Source organism: Stegodyphus dumicola, chromosome 10 (genome assembly GCF_044657685.1).
Source record: "Stegodyphus dumicola isolate Sdum_Otavi_A_Nest chromosome 10, ASM4465768v1".
Taxonomy (NCBI): domain Eukaryota; kingdom Metazoa; phylum Arthropoda; class Arachnida; order Araneae; family Eresidae; genus Stegodyphus; species Stegodyphus dumicola.
In genome coordinates, this window is record NC_140777.1 from 99,444,248 (window position 1) to 99,467,835 (window position 23,588).

General features: G+C 32.7%; 2 protein-coding genes across 3 annotated transcripts in view; one reads left to right on the forward strand and one right to left on the reverse strand.

Moving 5' to 3' along the window:
- The window catches only part of LOC118185457 (sodium/potassium-transporting ATPase subunit alpha-like), a 364,057-nt gene that overhangs the window by 189,340 nt on the left and 151,129 nt on the right, over positions 1 to 23,588 (reverse strand). The window lies entirely within an intron of this gene.
- On the forward strand, positions 6,489 to 7,544 carry LOC118188969 (CXXC-type zinc finger protein 1-like). Its single transcript, XM_035359498.2, has one exon. It carries the CDS (start codon positions 6,489 to 6,491, stop codon positions 7,542 to 7,544), a length of 1,056 nt encoding a protein of 351 aa, XP_035215389.2.

Sequence of the window (23,588 nt, forward strand, 5' to 3'; positions counted from 1 at the left end):
AAAAGACTTTTTAAATGATAAAAATATAGTTTTTAATAATGAATTAACTTTAAATAGTTACTAATTGTTAAATACAAACAACACAAAAATACCTTACACATAAAAAACATTTTTATTACTTGCATCATTTATGAAAACAACAAACAAAAAAAACTTTAAACCAGTTTTCGTACAAATGTTATGAAATGTTATGTTATGTACAAATGTTATTTTCTATTCTTGGAACACAGAAAGGGGCGCAAAATATTTAGGTGTCCCTGGGCGCTTAAAACCTTAGCTACGCCTCTGGTCATCACTATTAGATCTAAATTTAGTCCTCCTTTTCGCAACAACACTGAAAATCCTCTTACATTCTGTATTACTATGGGGAACTGTCAAAATGGCTAGCATAATTCTAGACAGTTCACTATATTTTAAAATTCCATCAGCACCTTTCAGTTTTCCAATTAAACTCCACTGGATGTCAATCCTAGCTGATTTTATAACTTCATACAAGTTTTCTAATTGTAAATTGCAAAATTGCGGCTGCAATATCCATATTATCATCTTTCATGACTAAAAGAAGTAACACAGGAAATCTGTTCAAAAAGTACCTTATATCAGAAAAAGCTGCATTTGCTAGAGCAAAAACATCGGCAACTTTAGCATGCAAAATCACTTCATCGTTGACTGGAAATTTATGTAGTGTGTAATCACATACTGGACAGAAGTAATTTCTAACATGAAGATAAAACTTATTTTGTCTTCTGCTGAAAGTTCTTCCACTACTTTTGTAGTTGCAGCTCCTATTACCAAATCTTCATCTTTCTTCTGATTTTCTATTTCACCATAAATCACAGCATACATAGAATTACAAGACACAACACAGACTGGTTTTACAAACTTTGATGTCTTTAAACAAATCATAAATCACTGATTGATTGCAAAACATGAATTAATGGAATTCTGCTTTGTAGAACTGTGTTAAGAACATCGAATGATGGCAAAGTGAGTTGTAAAAAAAGCTAAAAGATTTGTTAAGGTCTGAAGAAAAAAAACATAAATATTCGTTCTTCACAAGATAAACTTACAGTAATTCGTTAGTATTTCGTTGTGGTCTACTGCGTTTTCCTTCACAAAACTGTTCAAGAAAAATATTGATTTTTAAATTTTATTTAATTTCTAAACAAGAATTAGTCTCAGAAAATAAAGCGCAAATTCGCGTTCAGGAAATTTAGTGAGAAAAAGCTTATTTAGTTTCTTTGTATCAACTATGCTGAATCCTCATTAAGAACAAAATGCTGTTTATGAATGTTAAAAGGTAATATGAATTTTGCTGTAACTTCAAAACAATAAAATAAAGTGCATATTCATGTTCAGAAGATTAATTTTAATAAGCAAAAGCTTATTTCATTTCTATAACACACATTAAGTGAAATTTGCAGAAAAAAAGTAATTAAACAGTTTTAATAGTGGTGGCTTTTCTACTCAGAATTTTTAACATTTTCTTTAATTTGCAGAAAATAATGCGTACGAAACAAAACGCATTAAAAAAATTAAATTACCCGTATGTCAAATTCACATTATTTAATATTAACTCAAACAAAATTATTTAATATTATTAATATTCAATTATTTAATATTAACTCAAACAAAATTTTTATTACATTAAAAATCTGGCATAGGCACTAACGACTGCATTTTGGTTATAACTCAAAAATATTTAGAAAGTTTAATAAATTTTGCGTACATGCTAAGAAATGTTCATAAAATTTTCACTTAAAATACATTTGAAAATAAAAATAATAAATAAAATTGATTTTTGATAGCGAATAACAGAATGCTAGTATAGAATTTATAATTCACAGAAAGAGAGAGAGACAGATATTTCAGTTCCAAGCATAAGCAATATTTTAAACAAATGGAATGGCATCACTGCAAAAAATTTCAGATATTCAAGTTAGGAAATTACACATTGTTTGTTATAGTTCGATCATGGCAAACGCAACCTTGCTGACATTCTGCGAAACATTTAGAATCGTCCAGATGAGATGTTAATTATACGTGCCGCAGGGGTAGAGGCTCACATGAGAGTTAGCCGTAAAGAGAATTTACTACCGAATAACGGAAAGTTCCTGGTCATCGGGTGATCCGATCGTCAGTTGTCTTTCGCGTCTTTGTTTCATATCCGTAGCAGAAATTCGAAGATTCACATTTATTTGCAACCCTAGAAACTAAAAATATTGATTGACATTTTTTCCATAATACATAAATTTTACGTGAACAGTGTATATTTCATTGCTTACTTTTAAAAGCAAGATAATTTAAAATACGGGAACTATACAGAAGTCAAATATCAGATTCTTTATATATATCAGATTCTTTCTGCAGTTTTAAAAAATATATATATAGGTTAACACAACAATCTGGGAGGATCTACCCTAACCGTTTCCAACAATCTGGGAGGATCTACCCTAATTGTAGTAGATTTAACGTGACATTTGTCAATATTGCGACTTTTTATGCAAGAGTTTTTTTCTCTTTTTCTAAAATAAATTTCTTCCCCTCTCTCGAATGCATAATAAAGCATACATTTTAGCGGAAAAAATATTATAAGATAATTATTATTATTAAACTACAATAATAATTTATTATCGTACAATTATTATACCTAATTGTTAAGAAATTTCTTTTTACAGTGTGTATTAATGTACACTGCTAAAAAGAAAGGAATAGATCTATTATCTCTCGTTCTACAGGGCCGATTGACGAAATTCAACTTGCGTTTTTCATGTCTCGAAAGGGCGACTTAGGATATGTATTAAATTTATATATATAGCATTGTTGTAATATAGGTATTTTGACACAAAATCGGACTCTTTCTGAAATGGCATGCAACTTTTTTTCCATATTTCGATTCTACAACTCAAATTATGCCAAAATGCCAAGTTTTGTAAAAATCGCAGGAGTAGTTTTTAAAATATTAGCTCGCAAAATTTTAGCTCCTCAGTGTTAACTGAATTTGATATACATTCCTCAAAAGTGAAATTGCAACACTAAGAAAGAATGCTCGTAGCGTCATGCAAATCGCAATATCGAGAGTTGTAAGATCAATAAGCAAATGATTAAAATAAAAAGACACATAAAATCAATATAAACCAATTTATTCAGTACCTAATGTGCCTACCTCGGGCAGTGATACAGGCCGCAATCTGGCGAGCATGCTATGAGTTCATTGATGGCTGCCTGAGGTAGCCTTTGCAAGCTACATTTACTGCTGTACGCAGATTCAGGGTTTCCGGTCGTGGTCCTCGGTTAATGTCACGTTGAATAACATTCTACAGGTGTTCGATGAGATTCAGATCTGGAGCGGCTGCCGGCTGGGGTAGGATGTCAAATCCGGTCAGGCTGTTAAGAGTATGCCGTGAGACATGCCGCTTGGCATTGTCTTGCTGGAATACCGTGTGGGGGGGGCGGCGTCCTGCAACCAGGGCAGAACAGCAGGCTCTACAACTTGCATGACGTAGCGGTCAAACTGCCGTTAATGTGTACCAGGGGCGTCTTGTGATCAAACATTATACCACCTCAAACCATAATTTCCGATACAGGACCGGTATGACGCTCGGCGAAATGGGCTGTTTCGTAGCGTTCTCCGGGTCGCCGCCATATCCGTTGACGGCCGTCATTCCTCCACAGACAGAGATTCATCCGTGAACAAAACCCGATGTAATTCGATGGTCCACGCACTATGACGATGACACGGCGTCCAGTCTTGTGTTCAGCAGTCAGGGGTAGCCCTGTAGCTGGTACCCGTGAACGTAAGTGTACTTCATGCAGTCTCTTGCGTATAGTTTGGGTGGACACAGATCCACCTGCTCCGAAAGGCAACCGGCTTCTTCGGATGTTACGTGACGTGGAGAAAGGGTCTTCAATAGTTGACCGCCGAATACGCTGGTCTGTGCGCTCTGACGTGCACCTGTGCGTACCACTTCCTCTTCGACGTACACGTACACCTTTCTGAATCCATCGTGTGACACAACGTTGGATGGTACTCATGTTGTGCCCAACACGAGTGACTACTCTGCACAGCGACAAACCAAAATCATGGATTTCGATAATATGGTCACTTTCCCCGGTCGTTAACTGATGGTACTGAGCTCGCCGATGTCTCAGAGGCATTTTCTATGCTTCTTCTAAAGTTTCCAATGCTCCGTAAACCCTCAGATGCTGTTTTAGAGAAGGGAAAGTGGCTGAACTTTAAAGCCCGCATATGCGTAGCACGTGATCCAATGCGTGCATAATTTTTATCATTTGCATATCCACCTCACAGCTCTCGCTCCTGCAATTTGCATGACGTTACGCGAATTCTTTCTTGGTGTTGCAATTTCACTTTTAAATAGTGTATATTTATTAATAACTCTTTTTTTATTACATTTACTTGATTCCTTCTTACAGAATTCAAAATTTAAGCTTAATCCAAATATGATTCGTACATTTTTTTATGATTTATTTTTTAAATTTGTATTTTTAAACATTTTTTATAAATTTTTCAAAAACATTTTTGTATTATAACTAAAATTTTTAACATTATCTTAAAGTAGATGTATTTTTTGTCACACTTGCAAAAAATTAGTTTTTTATTCAAACTTTTCTAAGATAGACATGAATTTACATATTGGCGCATTTTGAAATTTGGCCTATTCGCTATAAGCGATAATGACCCTTTTCCCGCTAGTGTTACAATGAGAAAAAAAAAAAAAAAAAAAAAAAAAAAAAAGGGAAAATAGATTGCTATAAATTAAGAAGTTCGCTAAGAGAATTATTCTTGGCGCAAACTGGAAAAAAATGCGCCAAGATAAATTTTTAAATTTCTCCGTTAATTTCACACCAAATTTTACAAAATTTAATATTTAGGCATAATTTGGGTCGTAGAATCGAAATACGGAAAAAATTGGATTATCATTTCAGAAAAAGTGCGATTTCGAGTCAAAATACCTATATAAGAACAATGATTATACATACATCTAATATATAGCCTAAGTCGCGCTTTCGGGACATGAGAAACGCAATTTGAATTTCGTCAATTGGCCCAGTAAAACGGGAGATATAGAACTGTCCCCCCCCTTTTTTTCGCAGTGTACATACATTTTAGCTCAAAGATAAACAAAAATATATGATGGTGTGGTGTATTTAATTACGGCAAAGCACACTAGGGCTATCTGCCTAAGGGGAGGAATGCCTTCGTGGAGGACTTTCTAAGGGAAACTGGCTCGTATACACGTTACACATGGAGAAAACCACGAAAACACCCATGCAGGCAGCCTGTTCGCGGGATTCGAACCTCGGACCGAACTACCAGTGTTCAGCGACTTTACCGCTCGGCCGCTGGTGAACACAAAAATATATGACAATTGTAATATGATTATAACAGTTATTTCTTATCATAAAATTATTATAAAAATTATGTTTGAACTCATTGAAATAATATATCAATGAAAATTATACAATAAAATATAATTAAATAGTTATAATAAAAATTATTATATAATAATAGTAATTCTTTATCATAAAATTATGTATACATAGAAAAATTACGTTATGAAAAAACTCGTATTTTTGCCAGCATATAAATAAAATCGCAAAATTAAATACAATGTAAACAATTACAAATAATGATCAGCGTAAAATAAATATAAATTAACAAAGCAACAAACTTTGGGGTAGATTTGGTTGACTACATACAGCTGTTGTTTTGTTAATTTTATGTTTTACTTTGGCGTATTTCTTTTCTGTCTTGATGATCAGCATATTAGATTGCTTAAAAGTGATTTTCTGCCTTCTTAAGTCTGCGCTCTTTGAACGCAATTAAAATAGGAATAAAAGAAGAAAAAGCCGTACGTAATTTCCGCTCCATCCACCCTAGCACATCGTGAATAAATCACTCCGACTGGTGCATGCGTGTTTGTGCTTATGGTCGCGGCTATCGGGATTAAACCAATGACTTCATATAACAGTATATATCTCGTTGGATTAAACTGCAGCACCTTGGATGAATCCTCCCCCCCCCACACACATACATACTTTCTTTTTCCTGAGAACATCTGCTTAACCTGTCACCCAATCAGAACGCTGAAAGAAAACGTTAATAAGGTTGAAAGGTTGAATTTTCAAAAACAGGAAATGAAAGACAAGTGCATTATTTTTGTCATTCAACAGATGGCACTGCAATCGTAATTCCCTGATAATGAAAGTTTGTTGCGAATCTGAGAAAGTACTGATGAACTATTTAGCGATACATACAAGTTGCGGATTTCATCTATAAAAGATGAAAAGTGTAAAAGTTCTAGGAGCAATAAACGTGATTTAAACGTTGAAATATGCCCAGTCGGAATAGGAAGATTAAAAACAAAGGAAGAAAATAGCTTTCGGTTTTCAGAATACCCCAAAGCAAACCCGACGTAATTCAAGAACCACAAATAAAAGTGTTAAATTAGCCTTTAAAAACGAAAATGGATGATATGAAGGAATTAAGTACTGAAATTATGAAATCTACCCAACTATCAAGCATGCTAAGGGCTCATTCTAATTCATCAATGATCTTTGGAAGCAGAATTTATGACGTTAACACTATAGAGAAAACAGCAGAGATGGCTGCTAGTGAAAATATCAAAAAAGCATCACAAAAAGAAATGATAACAGTTGATAAAGAAATCAACCTTCCAAAAATTAAACAAATGGCAACAGATAACAGGTCAATGCAGTGTTATGGACCAGGTTGTGTTAAAGGTGCACGAAAGCATTCTAAGTATTGCAGCGATAGTTGCGGAATGAAACTGGCCACCAACCGAATTCTAACCATTCTTCCTCAGCGAATTGAACAGTGGAAAATAATACCAAGCTCTGCTGATGAACTAAATAGAAGACAGCTGGTCGAAATACGCAAAAAGAAGCGCTCTATTGAAAGTGATTTAGAAGCAGTTGAAGAAAAAATTACTCATTTCATTAACTTTATTCAAAAACCTAAAACTTTGGCAGATATGGAGATCACAGTAGATTCTGACGATGAAAGTAGTACTTCCACGATTTATTGCAAAATATGTGGTAGAGAAATATTAATAAATGTAGCAATTAAACATATGGAAAACTGCTATAGGCGAAAGGAAAGACGACTCCAGTTAATTAGTACAACTTCACCGTCCAATGACATGCACTGGAATATCTTCTGCAATCACAAAGTATCACGTAAAGTTTATTGCAAGCAGCTGCGCGTACTTTGTCCGTTGCACTTCAAAGAATCTACATCTGCAGATAAAATATGTGGATACCCATTGCTTAATCTAACGGATTCAGAAAGCCATTCTCGAAAATTCTGTGGTCATCTTAAGAAAAACTGTTTAAAACATGTAGGATGGGAAGAAATACGTCGAGCTGAACTAGACATGGATAAACTACAGCTGTTAATTAAGTTAGATGAATTGGAAGAGGAGGAAATGAAACTTAGAACAGCAATGGCAACTCGTGGTAATTTGCTTAGTTTGATGTGTCACCAGACAATTGCCCATTAGATATCCTAACAAGGTATTCGTCTGCAGCGTTAAAAGACAGTTCCCACATAATTCTGGCAACACCAGGTATTTTCTTTTTCTTATAACAAGCAATTAAATAAATTCAAACTTCGCAACTAATATCTAGAGAAAAACACCTGTATATCATGTTCATTGAACAATAAATCTTTCATTTATCGTTTGTAGAAAGAAACGCAAATGTAAGTATATATGTCTATAGCAAATATCCCTACATTAGTTAACGTATCTTTAACTTTAAATAGTTTAAGATGTATTCCATCTTACATTTGGTTTGCTCGTATTTAATTCCAATCTTCAAGGCGTTTATTTCATGAATACTGTTTGATTTAAAAACCATTTTAACCTAAACGCACGATGATTTCAGTATACTACTTCGGAGTTCATTAATTTAGTATGTGCATTTCATTATTTTAGCAATTTATCACGCACGTTTTTCATTTTTTCGGAAAATGTATATCCTAAGATTTATTGTCTATCAGCCTCAAAAGTAAAATTACGTTTATAAATTTAAAACTGTTCTCTGCATTTTTATGGTTACTTTAGTGAGGCAGATATATATTTATATAAAGGTACATCAACAAGAAGTAGAAACCTCAAACGACTGCACTTACATCAAGAGACAATTTTCGCTGCTAAAGTATATCTAAGTTATTTTGAGATAGTCTTCATGTTGTACGCCTACGAAATTTATAAATAGAAGAATATGAAGTCTGATATTTCCCTACTGGTTTCAAAACTAACTTGTACTGATCGGTTTACTTCGTTTTCGGTATGCTATATAACTAATGTTGCCAAAAGTACTGCTTTTTTCTGATTTACTGTTATTTTCTCAATTACTTTTAGGGATTGTGTTTTTATTTGAAACGTGTATCTACTGAATTTTAATGTTGCACTAATTTAAAAGTAATGCTGAGTAGTAGAAATGTTTGTTTCTGCCAAAAATTATGTCTTCTTTGACTACATCCAGTTGGTAATTATTCCGTATAAGAACCAAATTTTTTATTACGTTCTTAACCAATAAAAATTGGCTAAAGTTTTAAAAAAAATGTGTCACCAATTTTTTGGACGTTTTAAGTTAAAAGAAGCCTAACGGCGAATAACCTTCCTGATTGTAATAAAATAATCTCATTTTCCGCTTTAAACTTGCAATGACGTTCACCTTCGCAACTACTTGGTCTAAATCTGAGGAATAGTACTACTATAATTTTGTAATTGCTCAAATAAAATATTCATAAATATGCAGTAAAAGTTTTATGAAAAAAATTCTAATTCCTTTTTTCTTGGGCTTACGAGAATATTTCTTTTAATACAAAGTTTGCTGTTAAATTAATACAAATAATAATGTAACATACTTTTGTTAACATGTTACAGAAGGTTAACTGAGTGCCAACTTTAGAGCTATCAATTAATGTACAGTAGAACTGTAGCTATTCTGATAGCTTGCTCTTCGAAGCTTTTTATCAAGTTATTTACCGTTTTAAGTTTTCTGGTGATATAAATATAAAACAATACACTAAATCATTTATTTTTAAGGAGATATGAACTTGAATGAATCAATGCATCCAGAGACTAGCTTAAGTGTTTGTCAAATAGCGACACATTAACGGACAAGCGTTAATTATACACATTAAAAAAGTACTTATAGGAGTCACCTAGGCGAAATTCTAGATTACAATCACCGATGATATCCAGTTTTGGCATAAGCTAAGCACCTGTCGGCTGTTCGGCAATATTCCTCAAATGCCGTTGTGTGTTGCCCGCTCTTTTAAAAGCCACGTAATTAATATTTACTTACGCATAATACAATTGGAATAATTACAATTTTTAAATGACGAGGAATTAACCCAGAATTGGTAATTATAGGTCAGCATCCCTTTTGATGCGAGTAGAATAAATATTGCTATGGCTTTTAAGGCACAGTATTAAAATTCATTAAAGTATAAAAAGTTTCTTTTCTAACTTAAAACTGTGAAAATAATGTAGTTCGAGTAAATTTTCGATGTAAATACAAATTCCTTTAGTACAAAAAGTAATAACTTCATAATGTAAAAGCTGCCCAAGAATTTTTGTAATATTTGTATTTATAAGGAATAATTATTGTTTCATTATCATCTGTAAACGGATGAACATCTTGGATATCTCTGAGTATATAAAGAATATATTAAATGTTTGATTTACATCAATAAATTGTTTTAACACAGTAGAATGTTACTCCATTTTAACCTAAACGCACGATGATTTTTCAGTATACTACTTCGGAGTTCATTAATTTAGTATGTGCATTTCATTATTTAAGCAATTTATCATGCACGTTTTTCATTTTTTCGGAAAATGTATATCTTAAGATTTATTGTCTATCAGCCTCAAAAGTAAAATTACGTTTCTAAATTTAAAACTGCTCTCTGCATTTTTATGGTTACTTTAGTGCTTCAGATATGTATTTATATAAAGTTTTAGTAACTCTGATATAAGAGAAATAAAATGAAACAACGGAAAAAAAGGCAAAAATAAAGGGCATTGTTGCTTTGTAGAAATGAACTAAATGATTCGAAAAAAAATTCTTTTCATGTTAAATTGCCGCTAAACATTATTTAAGTATACTGTAAAGCAAAAGGTTCGAAAGGTATAACATTTTACTGCTCGAAACATGAAACGTTATTTTGATTAAAAATTAAAACGGATTTGACAAGGAATTGCCCCAAAAATTCAAACGACCAAAATGTTTCCCCATTTGTTCCTATTTCGGCCTACACTGCAAGTAATAATAACGTATAACACTGAGTAATTACTTATGAGTGCTTATAACACTGAGTAATTACTTAATAAGCACATCTTTTTACTTTCTTGTACTAAGTAAAGAAAGTATTGTAATCGCGAACAGTTTCGGGTATCATATTTCAACGAAAATATCTATTCTGACCGCCCTCGAATCCATTTAGGCGTTTCCCCCTCCCCCTCCTAACAGCTGTACGTACAAACAGAATAAAGAATTATTTTTTCCAAAAATGTATTGTGAAATGTATTTAAAATGGATCCACAAGGGATTTTTTTCGTTACCCTGTATGTACGTATATATATATATGTATCTCGCAAACCCCCTCCCCAAAACGATACAGAAATTCAATTTAAAACCACCAAAGAAAAAAAATTGTCAGTATTTTAATTAGAATTTTAATTTAGTATTTTAAAGACCTCCTATGCTTTAAGTACACAAAAATCTGCAAAGAAAAATCTTTAGGCGCAAAAATACCAGAATCAAAAGTAAAACTTTTTAAGTAATGAAAAGGTAGCTGTTGTCATTAATCGCAAATTAATCGACTTATCAAGGGTATAAACCAGTCTACCGTCAATTAAAAACAACTAAATTATAAGAGAGTGTTTTTTGAAATATCGTATCTGTTAGTAGCTTTTGACCTTAAAGGTTTACGATTTCATTCAAGTTAGTAGACGTCCATTTAAAATTATCCGACCAGCTTGGATTTTCAAATTCAGCTTCGCATGAATTTTCATTTTTCGGTTGCACGAGGCAGGCCGCATTATTCGGCACTGAAGGCCGAGGCCATATACGCCTTTATAAAAATTGATGAAAATGCTATTACGTTCTAATGACTATATTTCAAAATCTATATTGAAATTAAAAAAAAAAAAAAGGTTGTATGTTTAGGCAAATAAAAATTTCATAATTTTGACGAAAAAAATGTTTTGTATTTTGGTTTGGAGATTTTTATAACTAAAATATCTTTGTTGAAAATACTGTGAGTGACAACAACAGGAGAAAAAAAAAACCTTCGTTTGGATTACATGAAATAGGTACGAGCTACCAGGGGAATAAAAAAAAAGACTACTTATTTGAAATTGCCTGAATATGCGGATGAGCTGTAGCTCCAGTTAGTCTGAATATTTGTTGTTTTACTATAATTTTTAAACAGGGAAAGGGGCGAATGCAGCACTTCAGTTTTCATGTTCCTAATTCTCATTTTGTTTGGTAGGAATTTTAGGTGAATGCTATGGACAGTCTTCAGCATTTTCGCTTTTGACATTTAATGGCGTGTGGATTGAACTGAATTTTTTTTAATAGCTGAGCCGAAGAATGTGTAATATGTTCTCGTTAAACTTCGAAATTTCTTATATAGTCTAGATCTGAAAAAACACAAAAGCTGTTCGAAGATTCCAGACATCTGCCATAGTGAAGAATTTATATAGGTCATATAAAAATTCTTTTCGACCTCTAGCTTCATCGATTTAATTAACTCTTTAGCACAGTAATGAAATTTTTCAAAGTGCTTTTACCCATTACCGTCAAACCTCAGTACTTTAAAATAAAGTATATTATAAATATTATATGTACAAACATACATTTTTACCTTGGAAAAAACATTATTGAATGAAATTGTTATTTATTGCGCTGCTGCGCACAGTAAATAAAATCATTAATCAATTTATTATTTCTCCAAAATTTTTATTTTGCATTAGCTTAACATGAGGTTGATAAAAAAATTAAATCTAACTTTATTATTTCTATCATAAGCCATTGCTTTATTTTCAAAAGGACTGAAAGCATTTCTAATGTTAGCTGGGTTCAACAAGTATCTCACTTTACCTCAGAGCAACATTATTTGTGAAATGTTTTATCTTCATCAATCAGATGCAACCGCTGCTCTTCCTGCGTTCAGAAGTCGCAACAAAACCTACGTAACCCCTCTATCACTGCATCGAGAGGTATGATTCGCTTCATCGCTTCTCTGCTGCCAATATCCCGTTTTCTTCAATAGCATTTAAAAACTGAAAACGGTACCGATGTAGTTTTTCAAGAACAGACACTTATTGCCCCAGGTTATCTGTGTTGTCTTAATAATGTTTGTCAACGAGAATAAAAAGAAATAGTAAAATCGATTATGACTGGCAGGCTTCTTTTAGAACCCATTTTACACGAAGACCCAAAAAAAGGAAATTTAATAGCAATAAATTTCAAAATATCCTGCATATTTATAGCAGATTTTGAAATTTATTGGCACTGATTTTTTTGGGGGGGGGAGGGGATCTTTGTGTAAAATGGGTTCTAATCTGTCTATAAAATTTATATATAAACTTAAAACATCTAAATTTAAAATTAAATTGGAAAAGCAAGGCAATTCCTCTATAATATAATAACTGCAACCGTGTATAAGAGGTTTATCACAGTATCAAAATAAATCCAATTAAAGAAAGAATTCATAGCAGAACAAACTGGAAAAATAAATATTTTCATTACTTAATATATATAATAGAAAAAAAGAAAAAAAAACAGAAAAAGACGTAGTAGCAATGGTTGACCGCGTAGCACGCAGAATTCACATAACGTAGTACATCCATATTGAAGAGGAAGAATTCTGATTGCGTAGAAAAGTTAAATCCTTAAGGACTAGGAAACTTGGCAGTCGAGACGGATTAATTATATTTTTATTTAAATTGACTTTTGTGGCTACAATTCACTTGACACCCTAATCATGCCTCTTTCCAGAACATTTACATTTTTGATACAGTTGCGATAGGAAGAGAGAACAGCAAAATTGCGTACAACCAGCACACAGAGAGAAGCTAAAGTGCGCATTTATCCAGTATGGCAGTCTGTTACGAGATGGGTTTTGGTTAGAAAGGTTTCAGTTCTCAGAGTTTAGGTTTCAAATCAACTACGTCATTAGCGTTACGCAAGCTCTGGCATAGATTTATCTATAAATAACGCAGCTCAGAAATCTTATTAATTTTTTTTTTTAGAATAAAGAGGGGGAATTAAGAGGCCATTGCGAAATTACATTACAAAGCTGATTTACATATTTTTAATCTTCTTACACGCGCACAGCTATATATATATATATATATATATATATTGCAGAAATGCAGAAATTGACTTTTAATCATTTAAGCATGAAAAGGATTTACCGTGTCTTTTTAGTAGCTATCACAATATGTATCTAGCAGACGAAATTACTGTCTACCCCTCAAAAGAGTGAAACTGCAAGGAGAGTACCAGTTTATTAATAAGGTATACAAGCATTGTTTAAGCATTCGTGCATGAGTTAAGAACATAAGAAAAGTTACAACTTAAGGCAACTTAAGAAAGAGGTTAAGAGGCAACTTAAGAAGTTATCAATTTTCCTATCCTTTCTAAAGAGACAAGAAAAATATCGATAATGAATTTCAAGGAAAGAAAAAGCTAGGTTTTGGAATATATATAATGGTAAAATTGTTTTTAGATTCACTGCAACTTAAATGATTTATAAACATAATATGTTGCAGATGGAACTAATATAGGTCCAAAGTGGCACCGAAAAGAACTTTCATACAGAATAATTTGCTAATATTTTATATAATAAAATATCCGATATAGAAATCATACGACTTCCTTGTACCGCCGGTTAAATTATACACATTTTTGCTGTGCATCATCTAAATTTATTTCGTCGAATTTAATTACAGATACATTTCTCATTCAATTAATTCAGTCCTCAGTTTGCGGCAAGGCAAAAATAATTAAAAGCTCAAAGCAACTTCATTAAAAATTGTAAAATACAGAAAAACTTTACAGTGAAAAACAATTTTTTCAATTAAAATTAGAGTTAACAAGCAATTCGGCCAGCGGGCAGGAAGACAAAATTTCCGGTGCACAAAATTGTTAAATTATTGTAAAAATAAGTTAACTTTTGGTCCCACTCGGCAAAAGGACACTCAAGTTGATGCACCAACTGATTTAATCCATTATACTAAGACTAGACTACTAAGAGTTTCAAATGTAAACAAATGGCGGCGTAGCGCCACTTAAAAACTTTTGAACTGTTGATAATTCTACAATTATTGCATGCATATTAACTAAAGGGCATAAAAAGCTTAACGAGAACATAAGACAAACATAATTCAAACACTTTTATACACGAAATACACAATTTACCAACATATAAGAATGAAAAATTTGAGCTCAACGAGCCGAGTTACAGAGGGAATATATATATGTGTGCATATTCATGTACGTTTAGTGAGGCCGATTGCTACGAAAACAGGAGAGGCACAGATAGATTTTTAGAGCAGAAGCATATGTAAAATTTCAACGTTCTACGGCTACTCGTTTTTGAGTTATGCGAAATACATATATACGTATAGACATCACGGAAAAAAATCTCTTCTGAATCCATTTTACAATCCGTTTTGGAAAAACTATTCCTTTATTCTGGAAAAAAAAAAAAAAAAAAATCGTTCAAATGGATTCGGAAACGGTAAAAATGAATATTTCCGTTGAAATATAATACTGGAAATTCGCGATCACAATACTTCCTACAAGGAAGTAAAATTGTATTAACCCAGAAACTTAAACAAAACAAAAAAAAAAAAAAAAAAAAACCCTGAAATGTTTCAGATTTTAAATTACGTCCAAAGGGGCGTTTTTTAACATTTTGTGTGTTACCTTTCTTTATTAAATATCATGTTCCTCGCACTTAAACCATAAGATCCAGTGCAACAGCAATATCGCAAAATAGTTTTAAAACGAGCATATCTTTAGAATTTCCAATACAGAGACTCACGCGCTGGAGATAAAAATGTTTTTTCTGCACAACGTTGCCATTGCTCGCTTTGAAATCCTTAAGTTTGTTAATCAAAAATTCGTCAAAGTTTTAAAAGATAGGAAATCGATCATAAAACAAATTTCAAATTTCAAATTTGGTCTTCCACATGCTCATATTCGTTGGAGGATTACGTTATTCAAAATTCGATGACTCTATGTACCGTTATTTTATGACAATGTGAGAAATATACATACATTTACGCAGATTTTCATTATTTAATTTCTTCAAATATAATGCAGGACTCTAACATTTTATGGCAACAGTTTGAAAAGTGAACCGACATTTATCCGTCCGACGCAAAATGCCAAAACGAAACTAATAGTCCTTCGGGATTCAAATCCCTTTGGACTAAAAAAATCTCAGAACACACCCTTCCACTCAGTATTTTGAGCACATATTGCTACAAACGTCAAGGATGAGAATCATTAAAAAAAAAAAATTTCTGACAGGTTCAAGTTGAAGTGCTGCATATATAATGGCAACTACATAACAATGGTTTAACACATACGTGCAGAGAGTACTTACCAAACATATGAAGAGAACATTTTGCATGTAAATTATTTTTAATAATTTGTTTGGGGGGGACGGCATGCAAATAGTTTGTTGTATGATCCTTTTGTTCTTTTGACAGTCGATTTTGTTTATCAGTTTTTTTTTTTTTCGTCAAACAGGTCATTTTGAAAATTCTAATTTAAGTTATTGGAAATTCGAGAGTGTTCATTATTTGCTTAGCTTGTACAGCACAATTCTTCTCTGATTATGAATTCTTCTCTGAGGAATGTGATTTAAGAGTTCTTTTTCTTCTTAGGTGTTTGGTTTTTAATGCTATTTGCAGGCACTGATGTATATTAGTCTCTGGCAGTTTGAAATTGATAATTTTCTGTTAACGGGCATTTGACCATGTAGTGGGTTAGAATCACCTCCTTCCCCACATATACATTGCTCAGAATGAGCTATGTTTCCTTTGTAAAAATCAGTGGGGAAGAGGCCATGTCCTGACCAAGTAATTAGATGTTTCGTACTGGTTCCGTCAGTATTAACATCAGGTATAAGTTGGAAGAGGCTTCTTTCTACCTTTATCATTATTTTTCCACTCTTCTTCCCATACTTGTTCCCGTAAACATTTCAGTTGATATTTTAGTTAGGATTTAGGCCAAAGTAGAGTTAAATAGATCTGCTTCAGGTCAGTAATAGCAGATTTTGCCGCCTCATCAGCTTCTTCGTTTTCAGAAATCCCCACATGGGATTTAACCCAAGAAGTAGTGGGGTGTATATCGGGATTCGAGATAGAGATATCATAGATATCTTGGATGATCAGACAATTATGTTTGATATTTTTCATGGCTAGAATCGTGGGCTGGCTTATATATTTGAACTTCTCAGAGTCTGAATCCGTGCAATATTGTACGGCCATTATTATTGCTGATAATTCTCGCTTCGAAAATACTATTTTAATTTCCGAGTTTAGCTTTTCGTATTATTTTAATTTGGAAATTAGTACGAATGACGCATGCGCATCCAACTCCTCCTTCCATTTTGGAGCTGTCTATGTATGCGCACGCGTAGTAGTCTCTATACTGCTCGACGCGGTTTGTATAGATTACAAGAGATTCGTATTTGAAATGTCCGAAGCTCATTGTGCTTTCGAATTTTCTATCCAACTGTTCGACGTTCAAAGACTCGAAAATCGCACACCTCTTATGCCGGGATAGCGTCGTAACGCGGGGACCCTCTTTGCGATAAACTCATCGAGTTTGCCTGAGCCGAAGATTCTTTTACAGCACAGCTCCTTTTGAGCCTTCAAATCGTGTTTTTGGTGTGTTCCATTTTTACCTTTATGAATGAGGAGCTATTCCTGCCAGCGCATAGAGTGACGCATTTGATGTTGTTCTGTAGCATTTTGTAATGTTTAGTAAGAATGGGCGTTGTATTGCCTTCTGCCCCATATAGTAAGAATTAAGTGTCTAGCATAAATCTTTCTGACACAATATCTTACATCCAGACATCGTTGCATTAAGTGTAGGAGCACAAACTGACTACTAATGTTAAGGCAAAGCATCAAGCTAGCGTTGGGCTAATAAAAAGAAATTTAATTCGTCACAGAAGATAATTTTATATTACAACAGTATTAGGGTGTAAATTAACAATATATAACTTTAAGGTCCATTTGTAACTTTTTCTTTTAGTAAACACCTTAGACGAAACTTCTTGATAAGTTTCTTGATTCCAGTTCGCAAATCTGATATCTTGGCAAATGCAGCTTACGAAAAATATTTGTTACAAGCTTTGTGCACAAGCGATCGAGTGAAATAAATATGTCTATGTCCCAGCTATGTCTTGAATAATTATTTCCTTTATTTAATAAATCTCCAAGTTAACTTATGATAAAAGACTTTAATGGTAAGTTGAACACGTAGCAACTTGTAGCCAATGAGTTTCATGCAGAATTTTTGAATGATGCAGGAAGCCTTTGAAAGAAGCCATCAAAATAACACTGTCAGTTTTGTGTGAACACAAACTGTGTAACGATAATTCAGAAAGTAAAAGATAGTGACTCATTTCTTTTATTTAAATACAAGTTTCCCTTTTTTTACGAGTTTCCCTTTTTCAGTCATAAAACTTTGTAGACACATTGTGCACACTGAAGTGAGGCACCACATTTAGAATTTGCGAATATCCTGTACAATCTGGGACGTCTGGTCCACGTACGGATTTTTTAAATAAAAAGGTAACTGCTATAATCTAGTTCAAGTTTCAAAGTTATTTAATTTCTATTTTACACGTAAAAAAAATGTTATCCTACAAGAACACTTTACTGACAAAAATCTTTACACGGAAATTGAGTTAACAAAAACAATTAAGGGAAACTGTGCGAAGAGAAGAAAAAAAAAATGTGTAGAAAGATATTCAAGTAAACAATGTTCGAGAGAAGATTGGAAAAGGTTTGGTATTTTGATGATGGGGGAAAAATATGCGAAAGAATACATCAACGAAATAATGTCATAATTTCCGCTCTGTAAGAGAACTGTTGAAAGGCTCCCTGGTTTTCGAAATTAAATTAACCATCAATAAAATAAAAAGAAAATACTATTATACTACAGAGTTATGACTAGGAATATTTATGAGCAAAAAAAAGAAAAAACTGAATGTTTTATGAGTTTAAAATGATGTTCTGAAACTACCCTGCTCACTAACCTATGCGTGATGATGCATATAATTAAGGTCAAATGGAAATGCTATAGCAAAAATCGCTGAGAGAATTACCCTTCCATTTTGCGCTCATTCTCAACTTTTGAAAGAGGAAAGAAGATCTCAATAAATTCCATTTTGCAGAAACGCTACCGTAAATGCTTGAAAACTGTTAATTTTAATTTTATTGGTAAAATTACCATACTAAGACGGTGAAAGTTCAAAAATGCTTGCAAACGCTCCGACTTCGAGCTCTAACTAAACCATTCCAATAAACTCCAACACTAGGTGTCAAAGATAAAATTATAAAAACAAATTATTGTAATATATTTTAATTTAATAGTGAAAAATAATAGAATTTTATCTCATAAAACATGTTAATTTAATTTCTTAATTTAACTGTGTTAATGGAATTAACTCAGTTTTGAACTGTGACAACTATGAGCCCAGTGCAACAGATATACTAAAAAATCGAGTTTCACAGAAAGCAAGATAAATAACTGTTATCATATTTTAAAACTTACATATTCAAAGACTAATTAAAAATTAAAAAACGTACATCAGGCCTTTTTGGCTGATGTTAGTAGACGTCGATATTTGCTGAAATGGCTTGGTAAAAGCTCGAAATGATAGTCTTTCTTCACAAGCAGTTTTTGGATTTTACAATTTCTTGATGGCAAAAGCTAGGATTTACTGGTAAAAAAGACAATTTTCAGGCTTTTATGATCCCGATCGTTTTATTAAAAGTTCGTTTTTCCGTTAAAAATTGTTTTAATTTATAAATTTTACAGCACTTAATACTGATTTTTCTGTACACATATTTAACAAAAATTGATTCATACATTGATGTAACAAAACATGCCTATTTTTTAACAATAGAGAAAATCCAACTCTGACCTATCAGTGCATGCAAAGCACTGATTTTAAATGAGAAAACTGCATAAACTTCAACAAAATCTAAAGGGATCTCTCTTTATCGGAAAAATATTCCTTTCCTTTTTTTTAATCTGCCTGACAGGTTCAATACACGTTTAAAACAATTAAGGCTATTTTGCATGATACGAACCTATAGAATAATTTGTTTTGTTGTTGAGCAAGGGTTTCAGCAAGTCGGTAATTTTATAATTTCAGGACGGAAATGCGGTCAATCTTTTGTTAGCTCAGTGGCGTAGCTGGAGTGGGGGGGGGGGGGTGCAAGGAGTGAGCGCTTGACGCATTTACCGAGATGTTAAACTTTTTGTGAATCAGCAGATTATGAGTTCGAAGTCAGCTGAAGTATTTTCTGATTTTTAAACTGAGAATGAATATTTTATTCTTTCTGTAGTTAACAGAATCCTATTAATATAAAAATTATTAAAAATTTTGCATGTAACTTAGAGCAATTTTACATTATTATTATATGTAAAATATAATTTTATAGCAATTAATTTTGACATAATTTACAATGTTAAATTTTTTTCCCTCTTTCATGTACTCAAAAATGCACGTTTTATTATAAATCTGATTAACCCTAGAATACTAACCTTTTACATTTAGTAAAGGTATTTCCTGAAAACACAGAAAATGTCCCACATTCATTTACAACTGCATCTTAAATACGTAAGTAGTATATTCTGAGTGAGGTTGGAGCTAGTGTGCAAGGTTTAGAAGTTATGCGTGCATTTCATTGTTGTGTGAGGTTAGCGTTCTAGGGTTAATAGAAAGTTACGACTTTTTTAACGCTATACGTTAAGTAATCGATTTATACCTTTTTCTATGTCAATGAATGATTATATATATGTGTATATATATATAGAGAGAGAGAGACAGCGATGCATTTACTTTCCTGCTTCATTAATGTTATTTATTTATTTTTTTTAATTTACAAGGAATTAAAATCTCGTACGTAGGAGGGGGGAAGAAAGAAATCCATTTACTGATAAAAGCATTAAAAAATTTTTCATCCTATTTATTCTATCTCGGGAACGATGCTAAAAAACAAATTTGGCAAGTATCCAATCCTAAGCTGATAGCTTTTGATCACTTCCTGTTTACATTGATTGCAACATCCGCAAAAGAACCTTTCTCCATTTATCCCGGTCAAGATGTTTTGCAGAATCAACTCCTTTCTCTTTCCCAGCAAATATAGAAATAGTAAATATGAATTTCACATACAGCAGATACTTCTTACTTCCCAGACCTAAATACTAATGGTAAAACTAACGATCCATATATAAAAAGGGTGAAAGCAAAAAAAAAAAAAAAAAAAAAAAAAAAAAAAAAAAGTTAAGCAAAAAAAAAAATTAAATTTTAGAAGAGATTAGCCAGCTACAATTGAAAGAAAAAGAGCGTATTTTTTTAATGCAGTCTGGTCTATTAGATTGCAGCTTAACAGCTAGAGCTGTGAGCGCATGAGCTGAACAATAGCTAGATAGGAATGGATTTCTTTAGATGACGGCAAAACATACAAAGGCTTATGTGATTAAGAAATAGGATACCTTTTTGGAAGCCCTTTTTTAAGGAAATCTGGCTCGCAATCATGTTACACGTGGAGAAAACTCCCATGCAGCTAGCCTGTTAACCGGGATTTGAATTCCTGGCCCAACTACCAGTGTTTGGCGATTTTACCACTCGGCTTCTGGTGGGCTTAATAGTAGTTTGAAGATACGGAAGGCCGTGTACACATGTGCTGAACAGTATATTATTTCAGTGCTATAGAAGATCAGCTGAAACGCAGACCAGCACGAAATCTTTCCTTTTCATCAACTACCAACTAGACATTCAAGAAAAGAACTTTAGTTTCATTAAATAAAAAAAAACACCACACCATAAGTGTGCAACCTTCTTGTGTGAAGACATATTTAACACTTTTGCTCAGAATGAGCACATATCGTACGGTTTCATCACATTGATTATTAATATTTTACTGGTTTTTAAGATTTTATTATTCAAAACGCTTTATTTTTAAACTTTTAAATTTTTAAAATTTCAAATAGCAGTAAGTGGGACACATTAAAACCTTTGGAAAAGCGTATTTTGGCCTGAGAGCCGTACATTCGACAAGTGCAACATAAAGAAGACTGCTGTTTGTGTGTCGTGACTGAATTTTTATCATTATCTTCATTAGGTTTTCCGCATGTCCACAGTTGAAATATCCCATATGAAATGTCCAGAGTTGTTCATATTTATAAGAACTTCTCATTGCTCAGTTTTGAAACCGTTTCTATAAAATTTTGCACGTCGTAAGCGGCAGTATATGAGATAAAATTCAGGAAATAAAACTTTTTAACATTTTTCGAATACCCTATACATAATTAACTAAACAATACTGGAATTTATTATCACAGAAAGGTCATTGAAATGCTCTAAATAGATTAAATTAAAGCTCATATCCACTGTAGGCGTAATTAAACTCCAAATATAGTAACGAGTTAATAGTGTATATGCTCTCTGAAAATAATTGACGATTCCTTTTAATATTTACAGACACTGAGGTAGGTAATTCATGAAAGTCATTTTCTTGCTCTTACGAGGAAACGATTATAACCCCCACATACAAAAATTAATTACTTCTTTCAGCCTCGGTAGTGTATGATATGATCTAAATTTTGGACTTCACTGTATATTGAACATTTTGTACTTTTGTATCAACCTGAGTCGTACGAAAAGAAATGATTGGTAACACATTTGAATTTGCAATGAATGTGATGTTTAATATTTAAAGCATACTGAAAAACCAAGAATTTAAATAAAAAAAAAAAGAAAAAGAAAAGCTTGTGTAATGAGAAAAAGAAAAAAGTTAATTACAAAATTCATGCTTATCTAGAATTTTTTTTTTTTTTTTTTTCCCAAACAATATCTATGTTTCTGATAATGAATGAATTCTATCGAATGCCTGCCGTTTTCAGATAAAGTATGAAATATGAGAATTATTATATACTCTACCTAGGCATTTTATACGTAGAATGACGAATGCGCTTTAGGCAAAGTATGAAAAAAGATCATGATAAGCTACTACTTAAAAGATGTTCATTAATGAAAAATACAAATGTTATTTTGAAAAAACAATGAAAGACTGCCATTGAAAACCTTTTATTCTAAATACGTTAAAAAAACTCAAAGCTTTCATATTTTATATTACATCCAAACGGATGTTTTTTAATGTTTATGTGTTACCTTTATTTATTAGCTATCATGTTATTCGCACTTAAACGATGAAATTCAGTTCAACAGCAATATCACAAAATATTTAAAAGAGCATATCTTTATAATTTCGGTTACACAGTCTCGCAGACTGGAGATAAAAAAAAGCCCCCTTCCGTACAATGTTGCCATTGTTCATTTTGAAATCGTCGATTTTGTTAAAATTCGACAAATTTTTACAAAATATGAAACAGATAATATAACAAATTCCAAATTCGGGCTTTCAGATGCCCATATTCGGGTGGAAACGTACGTTATTCAAAATTTGATGGCTGTAGGTACCATTGTTCTATCACAATGCGAGAAACATGCAGATACTTCACTATTTAATTTTCTTAATATAATAGTAGGCTCTAATATTTGGTGGCAACAATTTGAAAAGTGAACCAACATTTCAACGCAAAATGCCAAAACGAAATAGTCCTTTTGGGCAAGTTGCCCCTTTGGTCTAACAAATTCCACATTTCAAATTTGGGCTTCCAGATGCCCCTATTCGAATGGAGGACTACTTATTCAAAATTTGATGTCTTTAGGTATTACTGTTTTTTCACAATGAGAGACACATACACACATTCATGCATAGTCTTCATTATTTAATTTCTGTAAATATAATGCGGGGGTCTAATATTTGGTGGCAACAATTTGAAAAGTGAAATGCTGTTTATAGTGAAACGCCACAAAATGCAAAGCGAAATTAATAGCCCTTCTGGGCTAACAGAATATTGTGCGGTGATCTTGGTACACCATAAAAATACACTGGTGTGCAAAACTTAAGCAACAGCAGGGTTTTTTGCCATAACTCCACGAGAAATCAACTGAGAGACGTGAAATGCAGAAATGAAGGAGAGTATTATATACGTAAAGGATGACGAAAGCATCGGAGCTGAAAAAGGAATACAATGCATACGGTATGGAATCAAACAAAAACAAGCTTTATTGAACGCATAAGTATTGTGACTCATGATTTTCTATTCAAGAGGAAGAACAACAAGCAGATGTTCCTTAATATGGGATATGCCCACCCCTCACTGCAGAGGTTGCTTCGCACCGTCTCCGC

What these genes read in the sequence shown, in the direction of transcription:
- LOC118188969 (XM_035359498.2), top strand. Translation starts at nt 6,489, where the DNA reads ATGGATGATATGAAGGAATTAAGTACTGAAATTATGAAATCTACCCAA.